This window comes from Macaca mulatta, chromosome 19 (genome assembly GCF_049350105.2).
Source record: "Macaca mulatta isolate MMU2019108-1 chromosome 19, T2T-MMU8v2.0, whole genome shotgun sequence".
Taxonomy (NCBI): Eukaryota; Metazoa; Chordata; class Mammalia; order Primates; family Cercopithecidae; genus Macaca; species Macaca mulatta.
The window spans coordinates 15,086,776-15,109,904 of NC_133424.1; the positions used below are offsets into that span (position 1 = coordinate 15,086,776).

At 54.4% G+C, this 23,129-nt stretch overlaps 2 protein-coding genes across 19 annotated transcripts; one reads left to right on the plus strand and one right to left on the minus strand.

Moving 5' to 3' along the window:
* Nucleotides 1-1,208: 1,208 nt before the first annotated feature.
* GIPC1 (GIPC PDZ domain containing family member 1) lies at nucleotides 1,209-19,722 on the minus strand. 16 transcript variants are annotated; one of them, XR_013409087.1, is made up of 9 exons: nucleotides 19,628-19,722; nucleotides 16,945-16,999; nucleotides 14,921-15,007; nucleotides 6,295-6,612; nucleotides 3,959-4,144; nucleotides 3,616-3,851; nucleotides 2,854-3,002; nucleotides 2,140-2,221; nucleotides 1,209-2,015 (listed from the first exon to the last, which is right to left on the minus strand). XR_013409087.1 is itself a non-coding variant. In XM_015123140.3 (9 exons), exons 5-9 carry the CDS (start codon nucleotides 4,139-4,141, stop codon nucleotides 1,864-1,866), a joined length of 711 nt encoding a protein of 236 aa, XP_014978626.1. In that variant the 5' UTR covers nucleotides 4,142-4,144; nucleotides 6,295-6,393; nucleotides 14,921-15,007; nucleotides 16,945-16,999; nucleotides 19,628-19,722; the 3' UTR covers nucleotides 1,209-1,863. The 16 variants fall into 16 exon arrangements, 15 of the variants coding, with proteins under 15 accessions (XP_014978626.1, XP_028695692.1, XP_077834105.1 ...); XM_015123140.3 differs by having other exon boundaries at nucleotides 2,854-2,966; nucleotides 3,671-3,851; nucleotides 6,295-6,393; XM_028839859.2 differs by having other exon boundaries at nucleotides 2,854-2,966; nucleotides 3,671-3,851.
* Nucleotides 12,009-20,021, plus strand: LOC144336761 (uncharacterized). Of its 3 annotated transcripts, none has more exons than XM_077977987.1 (2): nucleotides 12,009-12,352; nucleotides 17,987-20,021. In XM_077977987.1, the coding sequence occupies exon 2, from the start codon at nucleotides 19,344-19,346 to the stop codon at nucleotides 19,899-19,901; it is 558 nt and encodes a 185-aa protein (XP_077834113.1). In that variant the 5' UTR covers nucleotides 12,009-12,352; nucleotides 17,987-19,343; the 3' UTR covers nucleotides 19,902-20,021. The 3 variants fall into 3 exon arrangements, with proteins under 3 accessions (XP_077834113.1, XP_077834116.1, XP_077834114.1); XM_077977990.1 differs by lacking the exon at nucleotides 12,009-12,352 and adding an exon at nucleotides 14,200-15,400 and having other exon boundaries at nucleotides 19,196-20,021; XM_077977988.1 differs by lacking the exon at nucleotides 12,009-12,352 and adding an exon at nucleotides 14,921-15,129 and having other exon boundaries at nucleotides 17,955-20,021.
* The last annotated feature ends 3,108 nt before the right edge of the window (nucleotides 20,022-23,129 follow it).

The window sequence follows — 23,129 nt, forward strand, 5'->3', positions numbered from 1 at the left end:
CATACACACCTGCATCCCTAGACACCTCGAGACCTAGCCAGCACCCCCACCCAGGAAACAGCAATACCCTGAGACATACCCTAACACCCCTGAACACCCCGAGACCTAGCCAGGCACCCCTCCTTGCCCCAGAAACAACAGCACCCTAAGACACACACACCCACATCCCAGGACACCCTGACACAGTCACTCCATTGCACTCCCCACCACCAGACACTGCCAGTTACACCTGCGGTTGCCCTGGAACACAGAGCCAGTGATCACATCCCTCACCCACAACACAGCCCTCCCTCACCGCGTCACGAGCCATCAACACTCTGATAAGATGCACAGTCCTACCCAACCCCCGAGATGCACACAGCCACACCTTCACCACCACAGCCGGCTCCCAGCACAGACACCCAAGGAGCCCACAGGTGCTCAGGTCTGCCCCGAGTCACCAGGACAGTGGCTCCCCTACTCCACCCGGGTCTGCACACCAACACCCAGCCCCGAGGGTCTTCCCTTTTTCCCCCCTTCCCCTCTTCCTGGTGGCCCAGTGCCAGCCTGCCTATTGGAACGAGGATTGCAAGCTGGCCTCAGACTTCCCCACAGCCTCTCGGCTCACCCCCAAACATTCCTGTGGGGCCCTGTGGCCCAGCACCCCTTGCTTCAATCCCTTCCCTTGTCTCCAGGTCTGGCCAGGGTCCCACCCCGCCTTTCCCTGATCACCCTCAATCCTTGAAGATGAGTGGGTTGTCAAAACAAGTATGCCGGGTTTAGTAAGCAGGGTGCCCCATGGACGCCTGCATGTCCAGCATTGGGCCGCGTGGGGTGGGGGCTGCATCGTGTCTGCCCCCAACTTCCCGGTGTAGGGGTGGGGCTCTGGCAGGCCTGAGGTTCCATCTATTTCCAAGCCAAGTTTCAATGCCCTGGTACTCCCCCCAGTCCAGGGGTTGTCACCGGCTGCAGACGGCAGCCTTGTGAAGCTCCAGGGGGCGGGAGGCCTTGTGGGAGAGGGGGCAGGATTTGAACCCTCAGTAGTCCAGGAAGCTCTGGCTCTGCCTGGAAGCCTGGTGGCCTGCAGCCAGAAGGAACAGTGGGAGGGGGCAGGCGGCCTGGTGCCAGCTCCTAATTCAATTTGGAGCCTGCGGAAGATGGATTTCAGCTGCTGAATTCTTTCTCAGCCCCGACCCTCCCCCTCTCCCACCCCGAAGCCACGCAGGTCCAACAGCAGATAGATTCTTTATGTTCAAGACAGCAAATTCAGATACAAAAGCCCACCGCCATCGTCCCTCCCTCCCTCCTGCTCTGGGCCAGGGATAGGCCTGGAGGGGGGAGATGGGAGTTGGGGAGGAGGTTGGGGGGTTCACAGCAGACTCATGTCAAATGCGGAGGTAACAGGCTCCACGGGGAGGGGGCTCCTCTCAGGAGGGGCGAGGGCATTATTGCATTTGCTGGGGGGAGGGACAACCCTCTCCCCTATATTCCCTGCGTCAGGAAACTAGGAAGGTCATGACCCCCGAGCAGAACCCAAGGCCCCAGGGAGACGGAGGGACCAGTTTGGCAGCTGATGGTGGAAAGTGGTGGAGGCGGGGGTGGCCGCCCAATTTGGCCGATCCCTCCCTTCCCCGTGCCTGACCCGGCTGAGGTAGGTGGGGAACAGGGCACAGGGGGGCCGGGGACCCCGGACAGATTGGGAACCGGGGAGGGGATGGTACCGATTGGAGCGGGGCAGGGGGCCCGGCCCCACCTCCCCTCCCCATCATCCTTGGGCTGCTGAGCTAGGCTCAGGCTGGAGGCTTGAGTCCTGATGTCAGTGTCCCTGCTGGGGGCCCCCACCAGGTTGGGCCCGGGTCATCATCGCAGGGTCCGGGGGGAGTCCTAGTAGCGGCCGACCTTGGCGTCCCCGATGGCGCCCCAGACGTCAAAGACGAATTCGTCAGGGAAGGCAAAGTCACCCAGCCGTTCGTCCAGGGCCTCGGCCAGCTCATCCGGGTTCCTTTTGTCCTTTCCCAGCTCCACCATGGTGGCCGCTATTGGCGGAGGGGGCAGAATGGAGGCACAAATGACACCAGGGACCAAGGGACTCAGGGTGGATTCAGCCAGCACCAGACCTAGATGCCGCCCCCCACGCCCCCGCAGGCAGCCCTCACTTACCCAACTCCGTGTCCCTGATACCCATGTAACTCTCCAGCAGGTCATCCACCTTCTCAATGGCCTTCTCTTCAAAGGCGGAGGGCTGGGGGCCAGGAGGGGTGACAGCGACATCATAACAATGTGAATATACATTGTAATTGGACTGACCGCCCTTGTCACCACTTTACATATATTCCTATTTAGACCTCAGGACAACCCTGAGAAGAAGGTATCGGTGTTCATCTCATCCCCATTTTACTGATGGGCAAACTGAGGCCCGCGTGCCCAAGGAAGGTCCCTGGGAGCTGGGAAGTGGCAGAAGTGGACTAGAATCCAGGCTGTCTGCCCAGAGTCCCCTCAGCTAACAGATAATGCTGCCTACTATGAAAAGGAAGTGAGGGCTGGGGGTGGTGGCTCACGCCTATAATCCCAGCACTTTGGGAGGCCAAGGAGGCTGGATCACCTGAGGCCATGAGTTCGAGACCAGCCTGGCCAACATGGTGAAACCCCGTCTCTACTAAAAATACAAAAATCAGCCGGGCATGGTGGCGGGCGCCTGTAGTCCCAGCTACTTGGGAGGCTGAGGCAGGAGAATTGCTTGAACCTGTGAGGCTGAGGTTGCAGTGAGCCGAGATCGAGCTACTATACTCCAGCCTGGGTGACAACAGTGAGACTCTGTCTCAAAAAAAAGAAAGGGAAGGAATGCTGGAGATAGGGTCCAGCTGGAGCACTCACCAGATCCTCCACCGTGGCAGGGCCCCGGGATCGGAGCCGCAGGGTCCCTCGGCCAGTGCCCAGTTGTGGGCCAGAGCCAGGGCGGCCACCCGCTGAGCGTTGGCTGATCATGTCTGTGGGAGGTAGGAGAGGGGTGCGTGTGGGGGAAGCTCGGTTTTAGCACGCTCTGGGCAGGAACTTGGCCCTCCTGGCTTTCGACACCACCCCAAACTTCTCCAAGCTTCTGCAAGTTCCTGGGGGCTGGGGCCAGGGCAGGAATCCTGACTCAGGCCTGGCATGGATGTGGGGCAGAGCAGGGGGGACAGCTGGGGGCCAGGAATAGGAAATGCTAGAGGGGAGACTGGAGGGGCCACTTCTGCTCCCAGGGGCTGGGACAGGAAGCGGGTGTACCCCAGCCTGAGTCTCCAGCTGCCTGAGTCCGTCTCCTCTTGGCCAAGGGGGTATGGCTCCCGGGCCACAGACCAGCCCTACCTGCCCGGGGAAGTGATTCAGTCCCCCACCCCCATCTCAGGGGCCTGGGGCCCATTCCTTAGAGTTAGTGAAGCCAGATGGAAAAGTGGGGGGGCTGGTACTGAGCGGCCAAGTCTGACCTGTTAGGGGTGGGGGCTGGCCAGGGGTGAGGACACCTTCCTCCTTGCCCCCGCCCTTCTTTCCGGCTGGGCCAAGGACCAGCACCTCGTCTCGGGACCGGGAGAAGCTGCACCCACTTCCCTTTCGGCTGCCCAGGCTCGGGCGCCACCTGCTGGCCGCTCCCGGCACCACCGCCTGCGCCCGTGTGAGCAGCGCCATTGGGGAGGTGCAGGGGGCGGCTCCTCACCGAAGGCCTTGCGAGGCTCCGTGAGCTTCAGCGTGAAGGTACGGCCTCGGGGCAGCTCCTTGAGCAGCCGGGCCACCTCGTAGTGCCGGCAGCCCAGCAGGCTCTGCCCGTTAATGGCCTCGATCATGTCGCCCACGCTGATGAGGTGGATGTGGTCGATCACGCTGCCCTCCTTGATGCGCTGCGGGGATGGCGAGTCATCAGCCCTTGGGGCTCTGCCTTGGTTTCCAGGGTCCCGTGGCCCACCCTCACTCCCAGGCCTCCGAGGTGCCCCGTCTCCCCAGGCACCTTGATGAAGGCGTAGCCAGCCCCGTTGTCCGTGATGGTGAGCCCGAGTGCATCCTCCGACTTGAACACCTCCACCTCCTTGCGCTGCCCCTTCACGTGGGCGAAGATGAAGTCCTCCAGCCCGATCTGGCCCCCCAGGAGCTTGTCCATGTCCACTTTGTGGGTGTTCAGGGTGCAGAACATCACCTGCAGGGGTGGGAGACGCTGAACCCTCTCCCCCCTCCCTCCCCCTTTGCTAATCACCACTGGAGGGCGAAGGGAGAGAGCTGGGAGAGGACTAGGAGCATTCCATCCCAGTGCCCGATCACCCACTGAGCCAGGGCCAGGGCAGGGCCCGCATTAGCGTGTCAGCTCTGCTAGGACTAGGATTTAATTTTCCTTTATTTTTTTAAATTTATTTTTATTTTTTTTTTGAGACGGAGTCTCGCTCTGCCGCCCAGGCTGGAGTGCAGTGGCCGGATCTCAGTTCACTGCAAGCTCCGCCTCCTGGGTTTACGCCATTCTCCTGCCTCAGCCTCCAGAGTAGCTGGGACTACAGGCGTCCGCCACGTCGCCCCGCTAGTTTTTTGTATTTTTAGTAGAGACGGGGTTTCACCGTGTTAGCCAGGATGGTCTCGATCTGCTGACCTCGTGATCCGCCTGTCTCGGCCTCCCAAAGTGCTGGGATTACAGGCTTGAGCCACCGTGCCCGGCCTCCTTTTATTTATTTTCAGACAGGGTCTTGCTCTGTCACCCAGGCTGGAGCGCAGTGGTGCAATCATAGTCACTGCAGCCTCAATCTCCCAGATTCCGGCAATCTTCCCACCTCAGCCTCCCAAGTAGCTGGAACTACAACTAGCCATGCCTGGCTAATTTTTGTATTTTTTGTGGAGATATGGGGTCTCACTATGTTGCACAGGCTGGTCTCCAATTCCTGGGCTCAAGTGATCCTCCTATCTCAGTCTCCCGAGTAGCTGGGACCACAGGCACACGCCACCACACCCACATAGTTAAAATAATTTTTTTTAGAGATGAGAGCCTCATTATGTTGCCCAGGCTGGCCTGGAACTCCTGAGTTCCAGTGATCCCCCCTACCTCAACCTCCCAAGTAGCTGGGACTATAGGTGTGCACCACTGTACCCAGCTAGGATTTCTGTCCTAGCAAAAATTCATTGCTGTGCCGGGTGCGGTGGCTCACACCTGTAATCCCAACACTTTGGGAGGCCAAGGCAGGTAGATCACGAGGTCAGGAGATCAAGACCAGCCTGACCAACATGGTGAAATCCTGTCTCTACTAAAAATACAAAAATTAGCTGGGCATGGTGACAGGCACCTGCAATCCCAACTACTTGGGAGGCTGAGGCAGGAGAATGGTTTGAATCCAGGAGGTGGAGGTTGCAGTGAGCCAAGATTACACGATTGCACTCCAGCCTGGTGACAGAGCAAAACTCCATCTCAAAAAAAAAAAAAAAAAAAAAAAAAAATTCATTGCTGCTTTCAGGGAATGGAGCCTGGCACACAGTGAGTGCTCAGGAAATACTTGTGGAGGACACAGAAACTCACCCCACTTATGGAGACCCCTGCATCTACTTGTTCAAACCCACTATTGCCATCCTTGCCCCCCTCCCATCCATCCCCACAGTGCTTGGTGCCAGGCAAGCCAGCCTCCCACAGTGTTGGGATTCTCCAAGGAATCACGGAGAAGTGCATCTTGTATCTGGCCTCCAGCCTCCACCATCTCCTGGGGCACTGGCCTCCCAATGCCTGATGGGAACTCAGCATCCAGGTTTGGCCTCCAGTTCTCCATACTTCACTGGGGCACAGGCCTCCTAATGCCTGATGGGAACTCAGCGTCCAGCCCTGGCTGTCAGTCTTGCACAATAGACTGGGATGCAGGCCTCTCAATCCATCCATCCAATCAATACATCCAGCCCCGGCCTCCCACAGTCCATTGAAGCTCAGGTATCCCAGTGCCTGCTGGGAACTCAGCATCCAGCCCTGGCCATCAGTCTTGCATAATCTACTGGGGGTACAGCCCTCCCAGTGCCTGATGGGATGTCAGCATGCAGCCCTGGTCATCAGCTCCCACAATCCACTGGGGCACAGGCCTCGCAGTACCTGAGGGGAACTCAGCATCCAGCCCTGGCTTCCAGTTCCCCACAGTTCACAGGGGCACAGGCCTCCCAGTGCCTGATGGGAACTCAGATCCAGCCCAGGCCATTGGCCCCTGCCACTGAGTGGGGCACAGGCTTAGCATCTGCAGCTTTGGCATCTGAACCCCAGATCACAAATGGGATGCAGGCCCAGGCCTCTGGCCCACCATCAGGGACCCTGGTGCCCGATTCCCCAGTGGGTACCTCGGCAGTTGGCAGGCGGAAGGCCTCGGCGATCTTGCCATACAGCTCCTTGACGTTGGTGAAGCCCTCGATGCGGCCAGTGGGACTGCCATGGGCCAGCTGGGTGTGGAACACAAGGCGGGGCCGCAGGGCTGGGGGAGGGGGGGGCAAGCCCATTTGGGGCCCCCCCGCCCCACCTCCGCCCAGGGGCCCTGGCTCCCCCACGCCCAGCCCGCCACGGCCTGGCTCAGCCTCCTCATTTTCCACTAGAGGGGGCGCCTTTTTCCGCCGCCCCAGTCCCAGCGGCATGAGCAGCGAGAAGTGGGGTCACCAGAGGATCTGTAGGAGAGGAAGTGGGGCTCAGGGTCTGGGCAAGGGCCTTGGGTGCCCCTCCCACACTACTCAAACCAGACAGGCCCAAGAAAGTACTCAGAGAACAAACTGGCCTCAGTTGAAATCCTCATCTCTTGTATAGTGATGGGACACTTTTATATAAAAGTAGTAACGGGGCTGGGTGCAGTGGCTCACGCCTGTAATCCCACCACTATGGAAGGCTGAGGTGGGCGGAGTACTTGAGGTCAGGAGTTTGAAACCAGCCTGGCCAACATGGTGAAACCCCACATCTACTAAAAATATAAAAATTAGCCAGGTGTGGTGGTGCGCACCTGTGATCCCAGCTACTCGGGAGGCTCAGGCACAAGAATAGCTTGAACCTGGGAGGTGGAGGTTGCAGCGAGCCGAGATCGCGCCACTGCACTCTAGCCTGGGTGACAGACTAAGGCTTTGTCAAAAAATAAACAAACAAATAAATAAAATAAAATACTCACACCTGTAATCCCAGCACTGTGGGTGGCTGAGACGGGAGGATCACTTGAGGTCAGGAGTTCAAGATTCCCAACCAACATGTCGAAATCCCATCTCCACCAAAAATACACAAAAAGTAGCCAAGCACGCCTGTAATCTCAGCAATTCAAGAGGCTGAGGCGTGAGAATTGCTTGAACCCAGGAGGCGGAGGTTGCAGTGAGCCAAGATCACACCACTGCACTCCATCCTGTGCTAAAGAGCAAGACTCTATCTCAAGAATAGTAACAGCAGCAGCTAGGATTATTGCTTTGTGACCTTGTTTGCTTGTTTCGTTTGTTGTTGTGACAGGGTCTTGCTCTGTCACCTAGACTGGAGTGTAGTGGTATAATTAAAGCTCACTGCAGCCTTGATCTCCCAGGCTCAAGGGATCCTCACGCCTGTCTCTCAAATAGCTGGGACCATAGGCACATGCCATGAAGCTCAGCTAACCTTTATTTTATTTTTTTGAGATGGAGTCTCACTTTGTCCCCTAGGCTGGAGTGCAGTGGTGTGATCTGGGCTCGCTGCAACCTCTGCCTCCCGAGTTCAAGCGATTCTTGAGGAGATCCTGACCTTTTTTTTTTTTTTTTTGAGACTGAGTCTTGCTCTATTGCCCAGGCTGGAGTGCAGTGGTGCAATCTCAGCTTACTGCAACCTCTGCCTCCCGGGTTCAAGTAATTCTCTTGTCTCAGCCTCCCGAGTAGCTGGGATTACAGGTGTGTGCCACCACACCTGGCTAATTTCTACACTTTTGGTAAAGATGGGGTTTCACCAAGTTGGCCAGGCTGGTCTTGAACACCAGACCTCAAGTGATCCACCCACCTCAGCCTCCCAAAGTACTGGGATTACAAGCATGAGTCACTGCACCTGGCTAACGCTCAGCTAATGTTTTAAAACTTTTTGCAGACCAGGCGTGGTGGTCTAATCCCAGCACTTCGGGAGGCCGAGGTGGGTGGATCACGAGGTCACGAGTTCAAGACCAGCCTGGCCAACATAGTGAAACCCTGTCTCTACTAAAAAAACACAAAAATTAGCCGGGTGTGGTAGCATGTGCCTATAGTCTTAGCTACTCAGGAGGCTGAGGCAGGAGAATCATTTAAACCTGGGAGGCGGAGGTTGCAGTGAGCTGAGACTGCGCTATTGCCTGGGTGACAGAGTAAGACTCCATCTCCAAAAAAAAAAAAAAAACTTTTTGCAGAGATGCAGGGGGGTGTCTCAATATGTTGCCCAAAGTGATCTCAAACTCCTAGGCTCAAGCAATCCTCCTGCCTCAGCCTCTCAAAAGTGCTGGGAGTACAGGAATGAGCCATTGTGCCCGCCTGTAATCCCAGCACTTTGGGAGGCCGAGGTGGACAGATCACCTGAGGTCACGAGTTGGAGATCAGCTTGGCCAACATGGTGAGACCCCGTCTCTACTACAAATACAAAAATTAGCTGGCCGTGGTGGCAGGCATCTGTAATCCCAGCTACTCGAGAGGCTGAGACGAGAGAATCACTTGAACCCGGGAGGCAGAGATTGCAGTGAGCTGAGATTGCACCACTGTACCCCAGCCTGGGCAACAAAGCAAGACTCAGTCTTAAAAAAAAAAAAAAAAAAGAGTCAGGGTCTCTTCTTGCTCTGTCCCCCAGGTAGGAGCGCAGTGGGCTGATCATGATAATGGCTCACTGCAGCCTTGACCTCCTGGGCTTAAGCCATCCTCCGTTCTCAGCCTCCCAAGTGACTAGAACTACAGGCGTGTACCACCACACCCAATTATTATTTTTTTAAATTTTATTGTAGGCCTGGGGCAATGGCTCACATCTGTAATCCCAGCACTTTTGGAGGCTGAGGTGAGCAGATCGCTTGAGGTCAGGAGTTTGAGACCAGCATGGTCAACATGGTGAAACCACAAAACCACATCTCTACTAAAAGTACAAAACTTAGCCGGGTGTGGTGGCACATGCCTGTAGTCCCAGTTACTGGGGAGGTTGAGGCAGAAGAATCGCTTGAACCCAAGAGACGAAGGTTAGCAGTGAGCAGAGATCGTGTCAATGCACTGGCTCCAGTCTGGGTGACAGATAGACTCTGTCTCAAAAAAAAAAAAAAAAAAAATATATATATATATATATATATAAAGGAGTGGTTTTTTTTTTTTTTTTTTTTGATACAGAGTCTCACTCTGTCACCCAGGCTGGAGTGCAGTGGCATGATCTCAGCTCACTGCAAGCTCCACCTCCAAGGTTCACGCCATTCTCCATTTTTTTTTTTTTTTTTTTTGAGACGGAGTCTCGCTCTGTCGCCCAGGCTGGAGTGCAGTGGCTGGATCTCAGCTCACTGCAAGCTCCGCCTCCCGGGTTTACGCCATTCTCCTGCCTCAGCCTCCTGAGTAGCTGGGACTACAGGCGCCCACCACCTCGCCCGGCTAGTTTTTTGTATTTTTAGTAGAGACGGGGTTTCACCATGTTAGCCAGGATGGTCTCGATCTCCTGACCTTGTGATCTGCCTGTCTCGGCCTCCCAAAGTACTGGGATTACAGGCTTGAGCCACCGCACCCGGCCTCACGCCATTCTCCTGTCTCAGCCTCCAGAGTAGCTGGGACGACAGGCACCTGCCACCACGCCTGGCTAATTTTTTGTATTTTTAGTAGACACGGGTTTCACCACGTTAGCAAGGATGGTCTCGATCTCCTGACTTCGTGATCCGCCCACCTCAGCCTCCCAAAGTGCTGGGATTACAGGCGTGAGCCACCGCGCCCAGCAAGGAGGAGATCTTTCTATGTTGCCCAGACTGGTCTGGAACTCCTGGCTTCAAGGAGCTTTTGGCCTCCCAAAGCTCTGGCATGACAGGTATGGGCCACCGTGCCCAGCCTGTGACCTTCCTTAACCCTCACACCACACTGTAACATAAGGATCACATTATGCAGTAATTATGCTCACTGAACAGATGAGAAAAATGAAGCCTCAAAGCGACTAAGCTTCTGTTTTCCTATCAGCCACAGTCACTAACACTGTGTGCAAAAAATTTCTGACTGTCCCCTCTTTGGACCAAACAGGTAGATGGCGCTTCCTGACCTCCTTGTGACTGGGCAGCTAAATGATTATTTCTGGCAAATGGGTTGTGAGAGGAAGTGGCACATGACATTTCTGGGCTGAGGCATTTAAGTGCTGGAGCCTCCAGAGATCTCTCTCCCAGGCAGGGTGATGAGCCACATTTGATATGGTGGCGACTCTGAAGCCAGGCCCTGAATGACTACAGTGAATGGCGCCCCCTGCTGAGCCACAATGGAAGTGCAGCAGGAAGAAAAAGCAAATCTTTGCTGAATTCAGTCACTAAGCATTTTGGGGTTGTTTTCTACAGCAAAACTTGTCTTGATGGACATACATTTTTTTTTGTTTGTTTCTTTCTTTCTTTCTTTTTTTTTTTTTTGGAGACAGACTCTTGCTCTGTCACCCTAGCAGGAGTGCAGTGGTGCAATCTCAGCTCACTGCAACCTCTGCCGCCTGAGTTCAAGCAATTCACCTGCCTCAGCCTCCCAAGTAGCTGTGACTACAGGAGTGCACTATCATATTTGGCTAATTTTTGTGTTTTTAGTAGAGACGGGGTTTGTCATGTTGTCCAGGCTGGTCTTGAACTTCTGACCTCAAGTGATCCACCCGCCTTGGCCTCTTGAAGTGCTGGGATTACAGGCGTGAGCCACTGCGCCCGGCCTGTTTCTTTATTTCTCTCTTTCTCCATTCTCCACTCCCTTCAAACATTTTTTTTTTAAGTACTTACTATATTTTACGCACCATTTTAGATATTGTCTTCAATAAAAAAAGCAAGATCTTTGACTAGGGCCACCATGTTCAGTTACACAAGTTGTGCACTGTGCAAAATTACTAGACCAAGGTGACAAGTAGGACTGAAATTTGGCCTACACACTGCCTGCCAAGCTACATTTCTTGGTGTGGTGTCTGCCAGGAGGAAGAAATGTCTTTCTTTCCTTTTTTCTTTTTTTTTTTTTTTTTTGAGACAGAGTCTCGTTCTGTCTCCCAGACTGGAGTGCAGTGGTGCACTCTTTGCTCACTGCACCCTTCACCTCCCAGGTTCCAGCAATTCTCCTGCCTCAGCGTCCCGGGTAGCTGGGACTACAGGTACACGCCACCATGCCCGGCTAATTTTTTTTTTTTTTTTTTTTTTGAGGCGGAGTCTCGCTCTGTCGCCCAGGCTGGAGTGCAGTGGCACTATCTCGGCTCACTGCAAGCTCCGCCTCCCGGGTTCCCGCCATCCTCCTGCCTCAGCCTCCCGAGTAGCTGGGACTACAGGCGCCGCTACCCCGCCCGGCTAGTTTTTTGTATTTTTTAGTAGAGACGGGGTTCACCCGGTTAGCGAGGATGGTCTCGATTTCCTGACCTCGTGACCCGCCCGTCTCGGCCTCCCAAAGTGCTGGGATTACAGGCTTGAGCCACCGTGCCCGGCCCCCTGGCTAATTTTTTTGTGTTTTTAGTAGAGATGGAGTTTCACTATGTTGGCCAGGCTGGTCTCGAACTCTTGACCTCGTGATCCGCTTGCCTTGGCCTCCCAAATTGCTGGGATTACAGGCGTGAGCCACTGCGCCCGGCCGAAGAGTTGTCTAATTCACTCACAGATGCTATATAGGCTAGCTGGGGCTCTGCCTATGACCTCCAGAAGTGGACAGTCCGGAAGAGGAAATGCACAGTGAGAAGGGAAATGAGTAAATGTCTAATATAATTTTTTCCCTTTATTTTCCTTTTTTTTTTTTTTTTTTGACAGAGTCTTCCTGTGTTGCCCAGGCTGAAGTGCAGTGGTGCAATCAGAGCTTACTGCACCCTTGCCCTCCTAGGCTCAAGTGATCCTCCCATCTCAGCCTCCTGAGTAGCTAGGACCACAGGTGTTTGCCACCATGCCCTGCTAATTTTTTTACTTTTATTTTTTAGAGACAGGTCTTGCTATGTTATCCCAGCTGGTCTCAAATTCCTGGGCTCAAGTAATCCTCCTGCCTTGGCCTCCCAAAGAGCTGGGATTATAGGCATGAGCCCACTGTGCCCAGCCTCATATAATTTTTAATAGTGATATGGAGACAAAGCAAGACAAGTTCTACGGATAAGATCAGTGAGGGTGTCTCTGAGCAAGTGAAGCTGAACTTGAGACCTGAACGACAGGAGGAGGCATTCATGCAATGATTTGGGACAAGAACGTTCCAAGTAGAGAGAACAGCCAGTAGAAAGGCCCTGAGCTGGGGCTGGGCATGGGGGCTCAAGCCTGTAATCCCAGCACTTTGGGAGGTCGAGGCTGATGGATCACATGAGGTCAGGAGTTCGAGACCAGCCTGGCCGATATGGCAAAACCCCATCTCTACTACAAATACAATACACAGGTGGGCGTGGTGGTGCACACCTGTGATCCCAGCTACTCGGGAAGCTGAGGCGGGAGAATCACTTGAATGCAGGAGGCGGAGGTTGCAGTGAGCCCAGATCACACCACTGCACTCCAGCCTGGGTGAAAAACTGAGACTCCATCTCAAAAAAACAAAGAAAAGCCCTGGCCAGGCACAGTGGCTCATGCCTGTAATCGCAGCACTTTGGGAGGCCAAGGCAGGCAGATCACGAGGTCAGGAGTTTGAGACCAGCCTGACCAACATGGTGAAACCCTGTCTCTACTAATAATACAAAAATTAGCCAGGTATGGTGGTGCATGCAAACCCTGTCTCTACTAAAAATACAAAAATTAGCTGGGCATGGTGCCCCATGCCTGTGATCCCAGCTATTTAGGAGGCTGAGGCAGGAGAATCACGTGAATCCGGAAGGCAGAGGTTGCAGTGAGCTGAGATCGCGCCATTGCACTCCAGCCTGGGCGAAAGAGTGAGACTCCGTCTAAACACACACACACACAAAAAAAAAAAAAGAAAAGAAAAGAAAATCCCTGAACTGGGCATGCAATTGGCATGTTTGAGGAACAGTGAGGAGGCCTGTGGGGTTGGAACAGTGAGTGAAGGGGGGATAGTGAGAACATGAGGGCAGGGAGGTAACACGGTTGCTATGTTGTCTTGATTTTTTTTTTTTTAAAAGATGGGGTCTCACTCTGTCGTCCAGGCTGCAGTGCAGTGATATGATCACAGCTCACTACCGCCTCAAACTCCCAGGCTCAAGCAATCCTCCTGTCTCGACCTCCTGAATAGCTGAGACTACAGGTGTTCACCGCCATGCCCAGCTAATTTTTATTTCTTGTAGAGATGGGTCTCACTACATTGCCCAGTTTGGTCCTGAATACTCCTGGGCTCAAGCAATCCTCCCGCCTTGGCCTTCCAAAGTGCGGGGATTACAGGCATGAGCTACCACACCCAGCCTGCGATGGTTTGGATAAGGTTTACCCCACTGAAACTCATAAAAATTTGATCTCCAAAGGGGTGGTGTGGTGTTGGGAGGTGGGGCCTAGTAGGAGGTATCTGTGTGATGGAGACAGATCTCTCCTGAATGGCTTGAAGCAGCTCTGGAAGCACTGAGTGCTTGCTCTCAAGAGCCTGGATTAGTTATCTAGAAAATACAGTAGTTGGCCAGGTGCGATGGCTCATACCTGTAATCCCTGCATTTTGGGAGGCTGAGGTGGGAGGATGACAAGGTCAGGAGTTCGAGACTGTCCTGGCTAACACAGTGAAACCCCGTCTGTACTAAAAATACAAAAAAAATTAGCCGGGCGAGGTGGCGGACGCCTGTAGTCCTGGCTATTCGGGGGGCTGAGGCAGGAGAATGGCGTGAACCTGGGAGGCGGAGCTTGCAGTGAGCCGAGATGGCTCCACTGCACTCTAGCCTAGGCGACAGAGTGAGACTCCATCTCCAAAAAAAAAAAAAAAAAAAAAGGAAGAAAATACATGAGTTAGGCCGGTGGTTCACGCCTATAATCTCAACACTTTGGGAGGCTGAGGAGGGTGGATCACCTGAGGTCAGGAGTTCGAGACCAGCCTAGCCATCGTGGTGTGAGCGAAAGGAGGCTGGTGTGAACCACTGCGCCCAGCCTGTATTTCTTTATGTAAAAGGGACTTCCTGGTGCCTCCTATCCAATGGTCTCTTCCAGGGGATCATGCTGGATTCAGCTTGGCCGCATCCAATCTTTTCTTTTTTCTTTCTTTTTTTTTGAGACGGAGTCTCGCTCTCTTGCCCGGGCTGGAGTGCAGTGGCCGGATCTCGGCTCACTGCAAGCTCCACCTCCCGGGTTCACACCATTCTCCTGCCTCAGCCTCCCGAGTAGCTGGGACTACAGGCGCCTGCCACCTCGCCCGGCTAGTTTTTTGTATTTTTTAGTAGAGACAGGGTTTCACCGTGTTAGCCAGGATGGTCTCGATCTCCTGACCTCGTGATCCGCCCTTCTCGGCCTCCCAAAGTGCTGGGATTACAGGCTTGCGCCACCGCGCCCGGCCCAATCTTTTCTTTTTTCCTTTTTTTTGAGGTGAACTCTTGCTCTGTCACCCAGGCTGGAGCGCAATGGCGTGATCTCGGCACACTGCAACCTCCATCTCCTGGGTTCAAGCGATTCTCCTGCCTCAGCCTCCTGAGTAGCTGGGATTACAGGTGTGTACCACCACGCCTGGCTCATTTTTGTATTTTTAGTAGAGATGGTGTTTCTCCATGTTGACCAGCCTGTCCTGGAACTCCTGACCTCAGGTGATTTGCCCGCCTTGGCCTCCCAAAGTGCTGGGATTACAGGCGTGAGCCACTGCACCCGGCCTGCACCCAGTCTCATGTATCCGTTTGTTCATGCATCTATTCATTCGTCTGTCCCCTAACACACCCTCTCATCTCACCTGGTCCATCTCCATGATCACTCACCTAAACTAGTGCAGTTGGCTCCTGTGGGCTTCCCAGCTTCCACCCTAACCCCCACGACTTCTTGTCCAGACAGCAGCCAGAATGGTCCTGTAAAATATAAGTCACGTCACATTTGTCTCTGCTCTGATCCCTCCCCGGGCTCTGACCTCGCTGGAAAGAAAAACCAGGGTCGGCCGGGCATGGTGGCTCACAGCTGTAATCCTAACACTCTGGGAGGCCAAGGCGGGCATGAGCCACCACGCCCAGCCGTATAGTTCTTAACTATTTGGATTTGTCTTTCTGTGAACTGCCTGTCTTTGCCCACTTTTTTTTTTAAATGCATGGTCTGTTTTTAATTGCATGGCCTCTCCTTTTTCTTATTGATTTGTGAGAACTCTTTATATATTCTGGATACTAGTCTTGTATTGGTTCCCTCATCTCTCTATTCATAGCACCCATCACAGAGGCTAGCACACAACAGGCACTCACTGGCCAGGCACAGTGGCTCACACCTGTAATCTCAGCACTTTGGGAGGCTGAAGCATGAGGATGGATTGAGCTCAGGAGTTTGAGACCAGCCTGGGCAACATAGCAAGACCCCATCTCTACTAAAAATTTTTAAAAAAATTAGCTGGGGCCAGGCACAGTGGCTCACATCTGTAATCCCAGCACTTTGGGAGGTCAAGGAGGGTGGATCATTTGAGGTCAGGAGTTTGAGACCAGCCTGGCCAACATGGTGAAACCCGATCTCTACTAAAAACACAGAAAAATTAGCCGGGTGTGCTGGCGCATGCCTGAAATCCCAGCTACTCTGGAGGCTGAGGCAGGTGAATTGCTTGAACCTGGAGGTGGAGGTTGCAGTGAGCCACGATCATACCACTGCACTCCAGCTTGGGCAACAGCAAGACCCTGTCTCAAAAGAAAAAAAAAAAAAATAGAAAGAAAAGAAAAAAGAGGTTGGGCACAGTGGCTCACGCCTATAATTCCAGCACTTTGGGAGGCCGAGGCGGGCGGATCATGAGGTCACGAGATCGAGACCACAGTGAAACCCTGTCTCTACTAAAGAAAAAAAAAAAGTACAAAAAATTAGCCGGGCATGGTGGCAGCGGGCGCCTGTAGTCCCAGCTACTTGGGAGGCTGAGGCAGGAGAATGGCATGAACCCGGGAGGCGGAGTTTGCAGTGAGCCGAGATCGTGCCACTGCACTCCGGCCTAAGTGACAGAGCAAGACTCTGTTTCAAAAAAAAAAAAAAAAAGAAAAGAAAAAGAAAAAAGAAAAGACCCCTCATCATCCCTCCAACTCCGCTAGCTCTATGCACTGGGAGGCAGGAAGCTAAAAACATGAATCTGGAACCTGGCTTCATCACTTAATAGCTGTGTGACTTTGGGCAAGGGTCTTAACCTCTCTGAGCTCAAAGGAAATCATGCATGTGCTTGAACAGTCCGAGCACACAATAAGGGTTGCATAAATATTGGTGACAATTACTGCTACTGCCATCTTTTTTTTTTTTTTGAGACGGAGTCTCGCTCTGTTGCCCAGGCTGGAGTGCAGTGGTGCGATCTCGGCTCACTGCAAGCTCCGCCTCCCGGGTTCACGCCATTCTCCTGCCTCAGTCTCCTGAGCAGCTGGGACTACAGGCACCCGCCACCACGCCTGGCTAATTTTTTGTATTTTTAGTAGAGACAGGGTTTCACCATGTTAGCCAGGATGGTCTCGATCTCCTGACCTCGTGATCCGCCCACCTCGGCCTCCCAAAGTGCTGGGATTACAGGTGTGAGCCACAGCGCCCGGCCTTGCTACTGCCATCTGTACCAAGATTCAAGCTCCCTCCTTTTCCTAAGATCCCTACATCCTGACCACCAATTCCCAGCCTCCTTACTCTCTTTCTCTGCCCACACCCACTGCCCTGGTTCATGCCAGCTTCCACGTCCCCACCCGTAAGGAGGGATTAACAGCAGTGAGGGAAGTGAGTGATTAATGAATCTGCCTGCCACGGCCATAAGAGGCTTCGTGGCCTGGGTTCAAATCCCACCCCTGCCACTTACCAGCTGCGTGGCCGGGGGCAAGTCACTTCACGTCACAGGGCCTCAGTTTCTTCATCTGAAAAATGGGTGGCATTCCTGTCACTCTCAAGGTGGTTGTGGAAATCCAAAGAGATTACTCGTGTATTCCATCCACACTCTGCCTCAGACTCCATTTAAGGATGCTGTTGTCATTATTATGGGTGTCTCCTCCTCTGCCCTGCCCTGCCCTGCCCAGGAATATCCCAGCCCTCTCTGCCCGCCAACACCTACTCCAGGCCCACTCCTCCAGGGAGCCTCCCAGGCTTGCCCCAGCAAGCTGGAACCGCCCCTGTGGTACAGACGGCTCAGGCCCAGGAACCTAATTGCATGCTGCCCTGGCAGAACTCTTGTCTTCCAGCCTCAGGCTGTCATTTAACTTCATGTCTCTATTTTAAAACGTAAACCAGATGGCATCACTGCCCTGCCTGAAACTTTACAATGGTTTCCCACCTTCTGGAAGAAAAACTGCAAACTCTTTACTGGGATCCACAAACCCCTGCAGAATCGCTGCTCCGGGTTCATCTTCTGCGCCAACCACACGATTCCAAGCTTGGTCCAGCCTAAAGACCTTGGCCTTGCCCATCTTCTTTTTTTTTTTTTTTTTTTTTTTGAGATGGAGTCTCGCTCTGTCACCCAGGTTGGAGTGCAGTGGCACGATCTCAGCTCACTACAACCTCCGCCTCCCGGGTTCAAGCGATTCTCCTGCCTCAGCCTCCTGAGTAGCTGGGATTACAGGCACACGCCACCACATCTAGCTAATTTTCATATTTTTAGTAGAGAGGGGGTTTCACCATGTTGATCAGGTTGGTCTCGAACTCGTAACCTCTTGACCCACCTGTCTCAGCCTCCCAGAGTGCTGGGATTACAGGCGTGAGCCACCACGTCCCGCCAATTTTTCTATTTTTAGTAGAGACAGGGTTTCCCCATGTTGGCCAGGCTGGTCTCAAACTCCTGCCCTCAAGCAATCCACCCGCCTCGGCCTCCCAAAGTGCTGGGATTACATGCGTGAGCCACCGCGCCCGGCCTCCTTGTCTGATCTCTGCAGGGCTGGCACCCCCTGCCCACAACTACTCTCTACAGTGCCACCTGCTCGTATTTTATTCATAGCACTTAATGCCATCTGAAATTATCTTCTTTATTTACTTGCTAACTTGTGTGTTGGCTGCTTCCCTTCAGAGTGCCAGCTCCTCAAAAGCAGAAATTTTGTTTGTTCACTATTGTATTTTCCGTGCCAAGAACAGTGCCTAGCACATGCACATAGTAGGTGCTCATGAGATATTTGTAGACTAAGTGAATGAATGAATGTGTCTCAGGTCCTCATTCTGATTGCTCTCTGTGCCCCTCCATCCTCGAAACAGCCCCTCAAACGTGCCTGCTGTGGAGCTGCTAACTGTACTGGCCTCCCCGCTTTCCCTGGCTCCCTTCACACCTGAACACGAGATGAAGAAGAGACGCTTCAGCCCGGATATACAGTGTATGGGCTGGAATTTCAGCATCCTCACCCCCTTATCCTGGCAAGGGCCTGAAACTTAGCAACCCCACCGCCACACAGAAACACAGTATGGCCAGCAGGAGGAGGGGAACCGGGTTCCTGGGAGCACACAGAAGTTAGGGGAAGGGGAAAACCACGCCCAGGCTCCCCCTTCCAGCATAGTATTGCTTTGGAGAGAAGGAGGGAGAGAGGCCTCTGATTCACTCTTGAAAAACCGGCTCCTGGGTGTTTCCGGGGAGAACGCCTACTTCCCAACCTCGGCCCAGGTTGCCGGGGGGACCCAGGGGGCCCAGGACCCCAGCATCCTGGCCCCCTGCAGACGTCACTCTCTTCTCTGGACTCAGGTAGTCAGACCTGCCCTCTCCAGCTCAGGGGAGAAGGGACAGGAGGGCAGCTTCCTGTTTGAGTGGCTGGTAAAGCAAAAGACCAGCAGGTGTGGCCCTTATGATGAGTACGGGGTAAGGGTGGGAGGGGTAGGGGGCCGAAGCTACTCAGCAACAATTGAGCCATGAGTTATTGGTATCCAGTCTAGAGGCTGTGACTCCAGTTCTGGACCCTGGGGCATGAGTTCCAGCGCCAGATGTGCCAGTTACTAGCTGTGTGACCTTGGGCAAGTCACTCCACCTCTCTGGGTCGGCTGCCTCACCTTTTTTACAAGGCACAGCACCTCCCATTGAGGTGTTTAGAGTCAATGATCCGCATGGTAAATACCTGACACGGAAGCCCTCCAATAAATGCTAGCTGGAGTGGAGTTTTTTATGATTGTTATCCAGACCCTGGTTCTCACTGCGTCCCCGCTCGAGACCCTGGAGGGTTCAGACGCTGTTAGCTGAGGGGACGTGCCCAGTAAAGGGTCAGAAACACCGACCCCGCGCCTGTCCACGCTGGGATGGGGACCGTCCAGAGGGGGGACGGGGGGAGGGGCAAGCCCGGAGACCTCAGCCCAGCGTTGGGAGGCGTTTGTTCCCTGACCCCCAGCAGGAAGGGAGCTGCCCCCACCACCCCCCACCCCCGCTCTCCCCGGAAAGGGGCCTCCGGCATCCCCGCGCGCAGCCGAGACCTCCAGTCGCGTCCACGGGGCCGGCCCCACCCTGCACGATCGACCGGATCCTCGCAGGTCCGCGACCCTCGGGGGCCCGGAGCAGACACATTCTTCCCGCCGAGGTCACTCACCTGCGCCGCCGCCGCCGCCTCCGCCTCCCGGTGCGCACCCGGCTCGGCCCTCCGCAAACTCCAGCCCGGGCCTCTCCCGCAGCGGCGCCTGGGGGGCGGGGCCGACACCCGCGGCCGGCCAATCAGCGGCTGCCTCCCGGTGCTTACGGCCAATCCGCGTCGTCCGCTTCGGGTGGACCCGACGGAAACATTCCACAGGGATCCCTCCTCCTCTCCCGGCTCTTCCCGACTCCCCCCCGCGCCGCGAAGCAGTGGACCGTCCCGCCCTGCTTAAGCCGCGGCGGGCTGTACCAACGGAGGGCTGAGGAGGGGGGGAGCTGCAGCTGGGCCCCGGCCAATCACGAAGGAGGAAGGAGCCGAGCGGCCAATGGAAAGGAAGCTGGGGCCCCTGAACCACGTGCTGTCGGCTGAGTGCCCTTCTGGGGTGCCCTGGGTGGTGAGGGGCGGGGGAGTCAGGTGACCTAGGCCAGGTTTCGTGGAAAGGATTCGAACTTCCGACGTCCAGGAAAGCGGACCGTTTAGGAGGCCTGGGTGGGGGTCAATGGCAGCCCCCAACCCAGTTCCCCGCCCGGCCTCTTCTGCCCCAGCCCGGCCATCCTCGGAGCAGATAAAAAGATGCATTCATTCTCTGGGTGCGGGCGGGGGACCGACATGAATAGGGAGGGTCCCGAGTGTCCCTGCTTCCTGGGCTGTACAATGGACATTCATTCACTCATCAAATATTTAATGTGCCCCCTGCTCCGTGCCAGGCTCTGTCCTACCTCTGCAGACGCGTCAGTGAATAAGCCTAATGTGCTCCTGGTAGAGGTAACAGAGCGTGCGAAAGCCGAACAGAGCGATACAGCACGCTTTAGGATAGTGCAATATCGTGGGAGCTAGTAAATCAGTGTGGAAAAGCAAGATGGAATGAAAGGCAAGGGTGAGATAGTTTATTTGCTTGTTGGTTTATTGGGCTCTTACTATGGGCTAGGTCACAGAGGGTGCCCAGCCAGCCTTTCATAGATCTGTCTCCTCCATCTGACTATGAGGGTGGAGGCCAAGTCTCTCTTGTCAACCCTTAACTCCCACCTCAGGCTGCCACACAGCAGATTCTCAGCAAACCTGTGTGGACAAATACAACAGGTAGTTTACAAGGAAGGGGGATTTATCAGGTGGGCACAGATCCAAGAAACAAGAGTCACAAATGCGCCTGGACCAGGCCGGGACACTCGGTTCCTGGGACAGGAGAGATTTCCTTGTTCTGGTTCAAACCCAGCCACTTGTACAGCAACTGGGGCTGAATGCCCGGTGTTCTGGGAACTGTAGTTCCTGGAAGCCTCTAAGTGCTGAGACCCTACTCAAGCTTCGTAGAAAGACTGGTTTTTTGCAGTTTCCAGGGTGAGATGTTGTGCATCTCAGCCCCACCAGGACCTGCAGAGGGGCAGACTGAAAGGGGAGATGGAACCTTGAGCTTTGCGGCTGAGGATTGCCTGGCCGGCCCCTCCCAGCTGGCAAACACCGAGATTGCTGTGGCAGGCCAGGCAACAGGCACGGCTATTGTCCCTCCCTTCCTGTTCTGCTGACCTCTGCCATCCCACTGAGCAATCAGTTGCCTGGGCTGGCCAGTGCCCTCTGTGTGACTGTGCTGCCTGCCCTGCTTGAGCCTGGCATCTGAGCTGCCCCCTGCTCACTTGGAGAGAACAGGATGCTGAGCCCAGGGAACAGCATGACTGAGGCTGCAGAGTCCTGAGCCAGACTCCATCTGGCTCCTGTTTCCTGATGAGGAAGTGCCCCGAGAAGGGGTGATGGGATTATGGGATTGCTCTAGACACAGAACAGCGCTGGGCACCTCCTTTCTGATTTTTTTTTTTTTTTTTTTTTTTTTTTTGAGACAGTGTCTAGCTCTGTCAGCCAGGCTGGAGTGCAGTAGCAGGATCTCGGCTCACTGCAACCTCCGCCTCCTAGGCTCAAGCAATCCTCCCATCTTAGCCTATCGAGTAGCTGGGACCACAGGCATACACCACCACACCTGGCTAATTTTGTTGTTATTGTTGTTTGTTTGTTTTTTTGAGACAGAGCCTCACTCTGTCGCCCAGGCTGCAGTGCAGTGGTGCAGTCTGAGCTCACTGCAACCTCTGCTTCTCAGGTTCGAGCAATTCTCACGCCTCAGTTTTCTGAGTAGCTGGAATTACAGGCGTGCGCCATCATGCTTGGCTAAATTTTTTGTATTTTTAATAGAGACGGAGTTTTGCCATGTTGGCCAGTCTGGTCTTGAACTCCTGGCCTCGAGTGATCCACCTGCCTCATCCTCCTGAAATGCTGGGATTACAGGCATGAGCCACTGTGCACAGCCTGTTCCTTTGTTTATTTGTTTGTTTGTTTGTTTTTGAGACAGAGTTCCACTCTTGTTGCCCAGGCTGGAGTGCAGTGGCGCAATCTCGGCTCACTGCAACCTCCGCCTCCCAGGTTCAAGTGATTCTCCTGCCTCAGCCTCCTGATTAGCTGGGATTACAGGCGCCCGCCTCCATACCTGGCTAGTTTTGTATTTTTAGTAGAGACAGGGTTTCACCCTGTTGGCCAGGCTGCTCTCGAACTCCAGGCCTCAAGTGATCCACCTGCCTCATCCTCTCAAAATGCTGGGGTTACAGGTATGAGTCACTGCGCCAGGCCCGTTTGTTTGTTTTTTGGTAGAGACAGGGTCTCACCATGTTGCACAGAGTTGGTCTCGAACTCCTGGGCTCAAGCCATCCTCCCTCTTTGGCCTCCCAAAAGTGCTGGGATTACAGGTGCGAGCCACTGTGCCCAGCCCTCCTTCCTGATTTTATAGCTCAAGAGGAATGCCTAAAAGCCGAGGCTGGGAAGTCCAACGGTGAGCAGCTCAGATGTGAGTGCTACCTCTATTCCTTTAAAAGAAAAAAGAGGCCAGGTGCAGTGGCCCACACCTGTAATCCCAACATTTTGGGAGGGCGAGGCGGGTGGATCACGAGGTCAGGAGTTCGAGGTCAGCCTGGCCTACGTGATGAAACCTCGTCTCTACTAAAAATACAAAAATTAGCCAGGCGTGATGGCGGACACCTGTAATCCCAGCTACTCAGGAGGCTGAGGCAGGAGAATCGCTTGAAATCGGAAGGCGGAGGTTGCAGCGAGTGGAGATCGCGCCACTGCACTCCAGCCTGGGCGAAAGAGCGAAACTCCGTCTCAAAAAAAAAAACAAAAACAAACAAACAGAAAACAGAAAAAAAAATTCCAGGCCGGGCGCGGTGGCTCACGCCTGTAATCCCTGCACTTTGGGAGGCCGAGGCGGGCGGATCACGAGGTCAGGAGATCGAGACCATCCTGGCTAACACGGTGAAACCCCGTCTCTACTAAAATACAAAAAAAAAAAAAAAATTAGCCCGGCGCGGTGGCGGGAGCCTGTAGTCCCAGCTACTGGGGAGGCTGAGGCAGGAGAATGGCGCGAACCTGGTAGGCGGAGCTTGCAGTGAGCCGAGATGGTGCCACTGCACTCCAGCCTGGGCGACAG

Coding starts and splice junctions, on each gene's coding strand:
- GIPC1 (XM_077977971.1), bottom strand. CDS start 6,582: ATGCCGCTGGGACTGGGGCGGCGGAAAAAGGCGCCCCCTCTAGTGGAA. Junction 4,145..6,294: donor TCCGCCTGCCAACTGCCGAG/GTACCCACTGGG, acceptor CCACCCCTGCAG/GTGATGTTCTGCACCCTGAA. Junction 2,016..2,139: donor TATCAGGGACACGGAGTTGG/GTAAGTGAGGGC, acceptor CTCCGCCAATAG/CGGCCACCATGGTGGAGCTG.
- LOC144336761 (XM_077977987.1), top strand. CDS start 19,344: ATGGGGACCGTCCAGAGGGGGGACGGGGGGAGGGGCAAGCCCGGAGAC.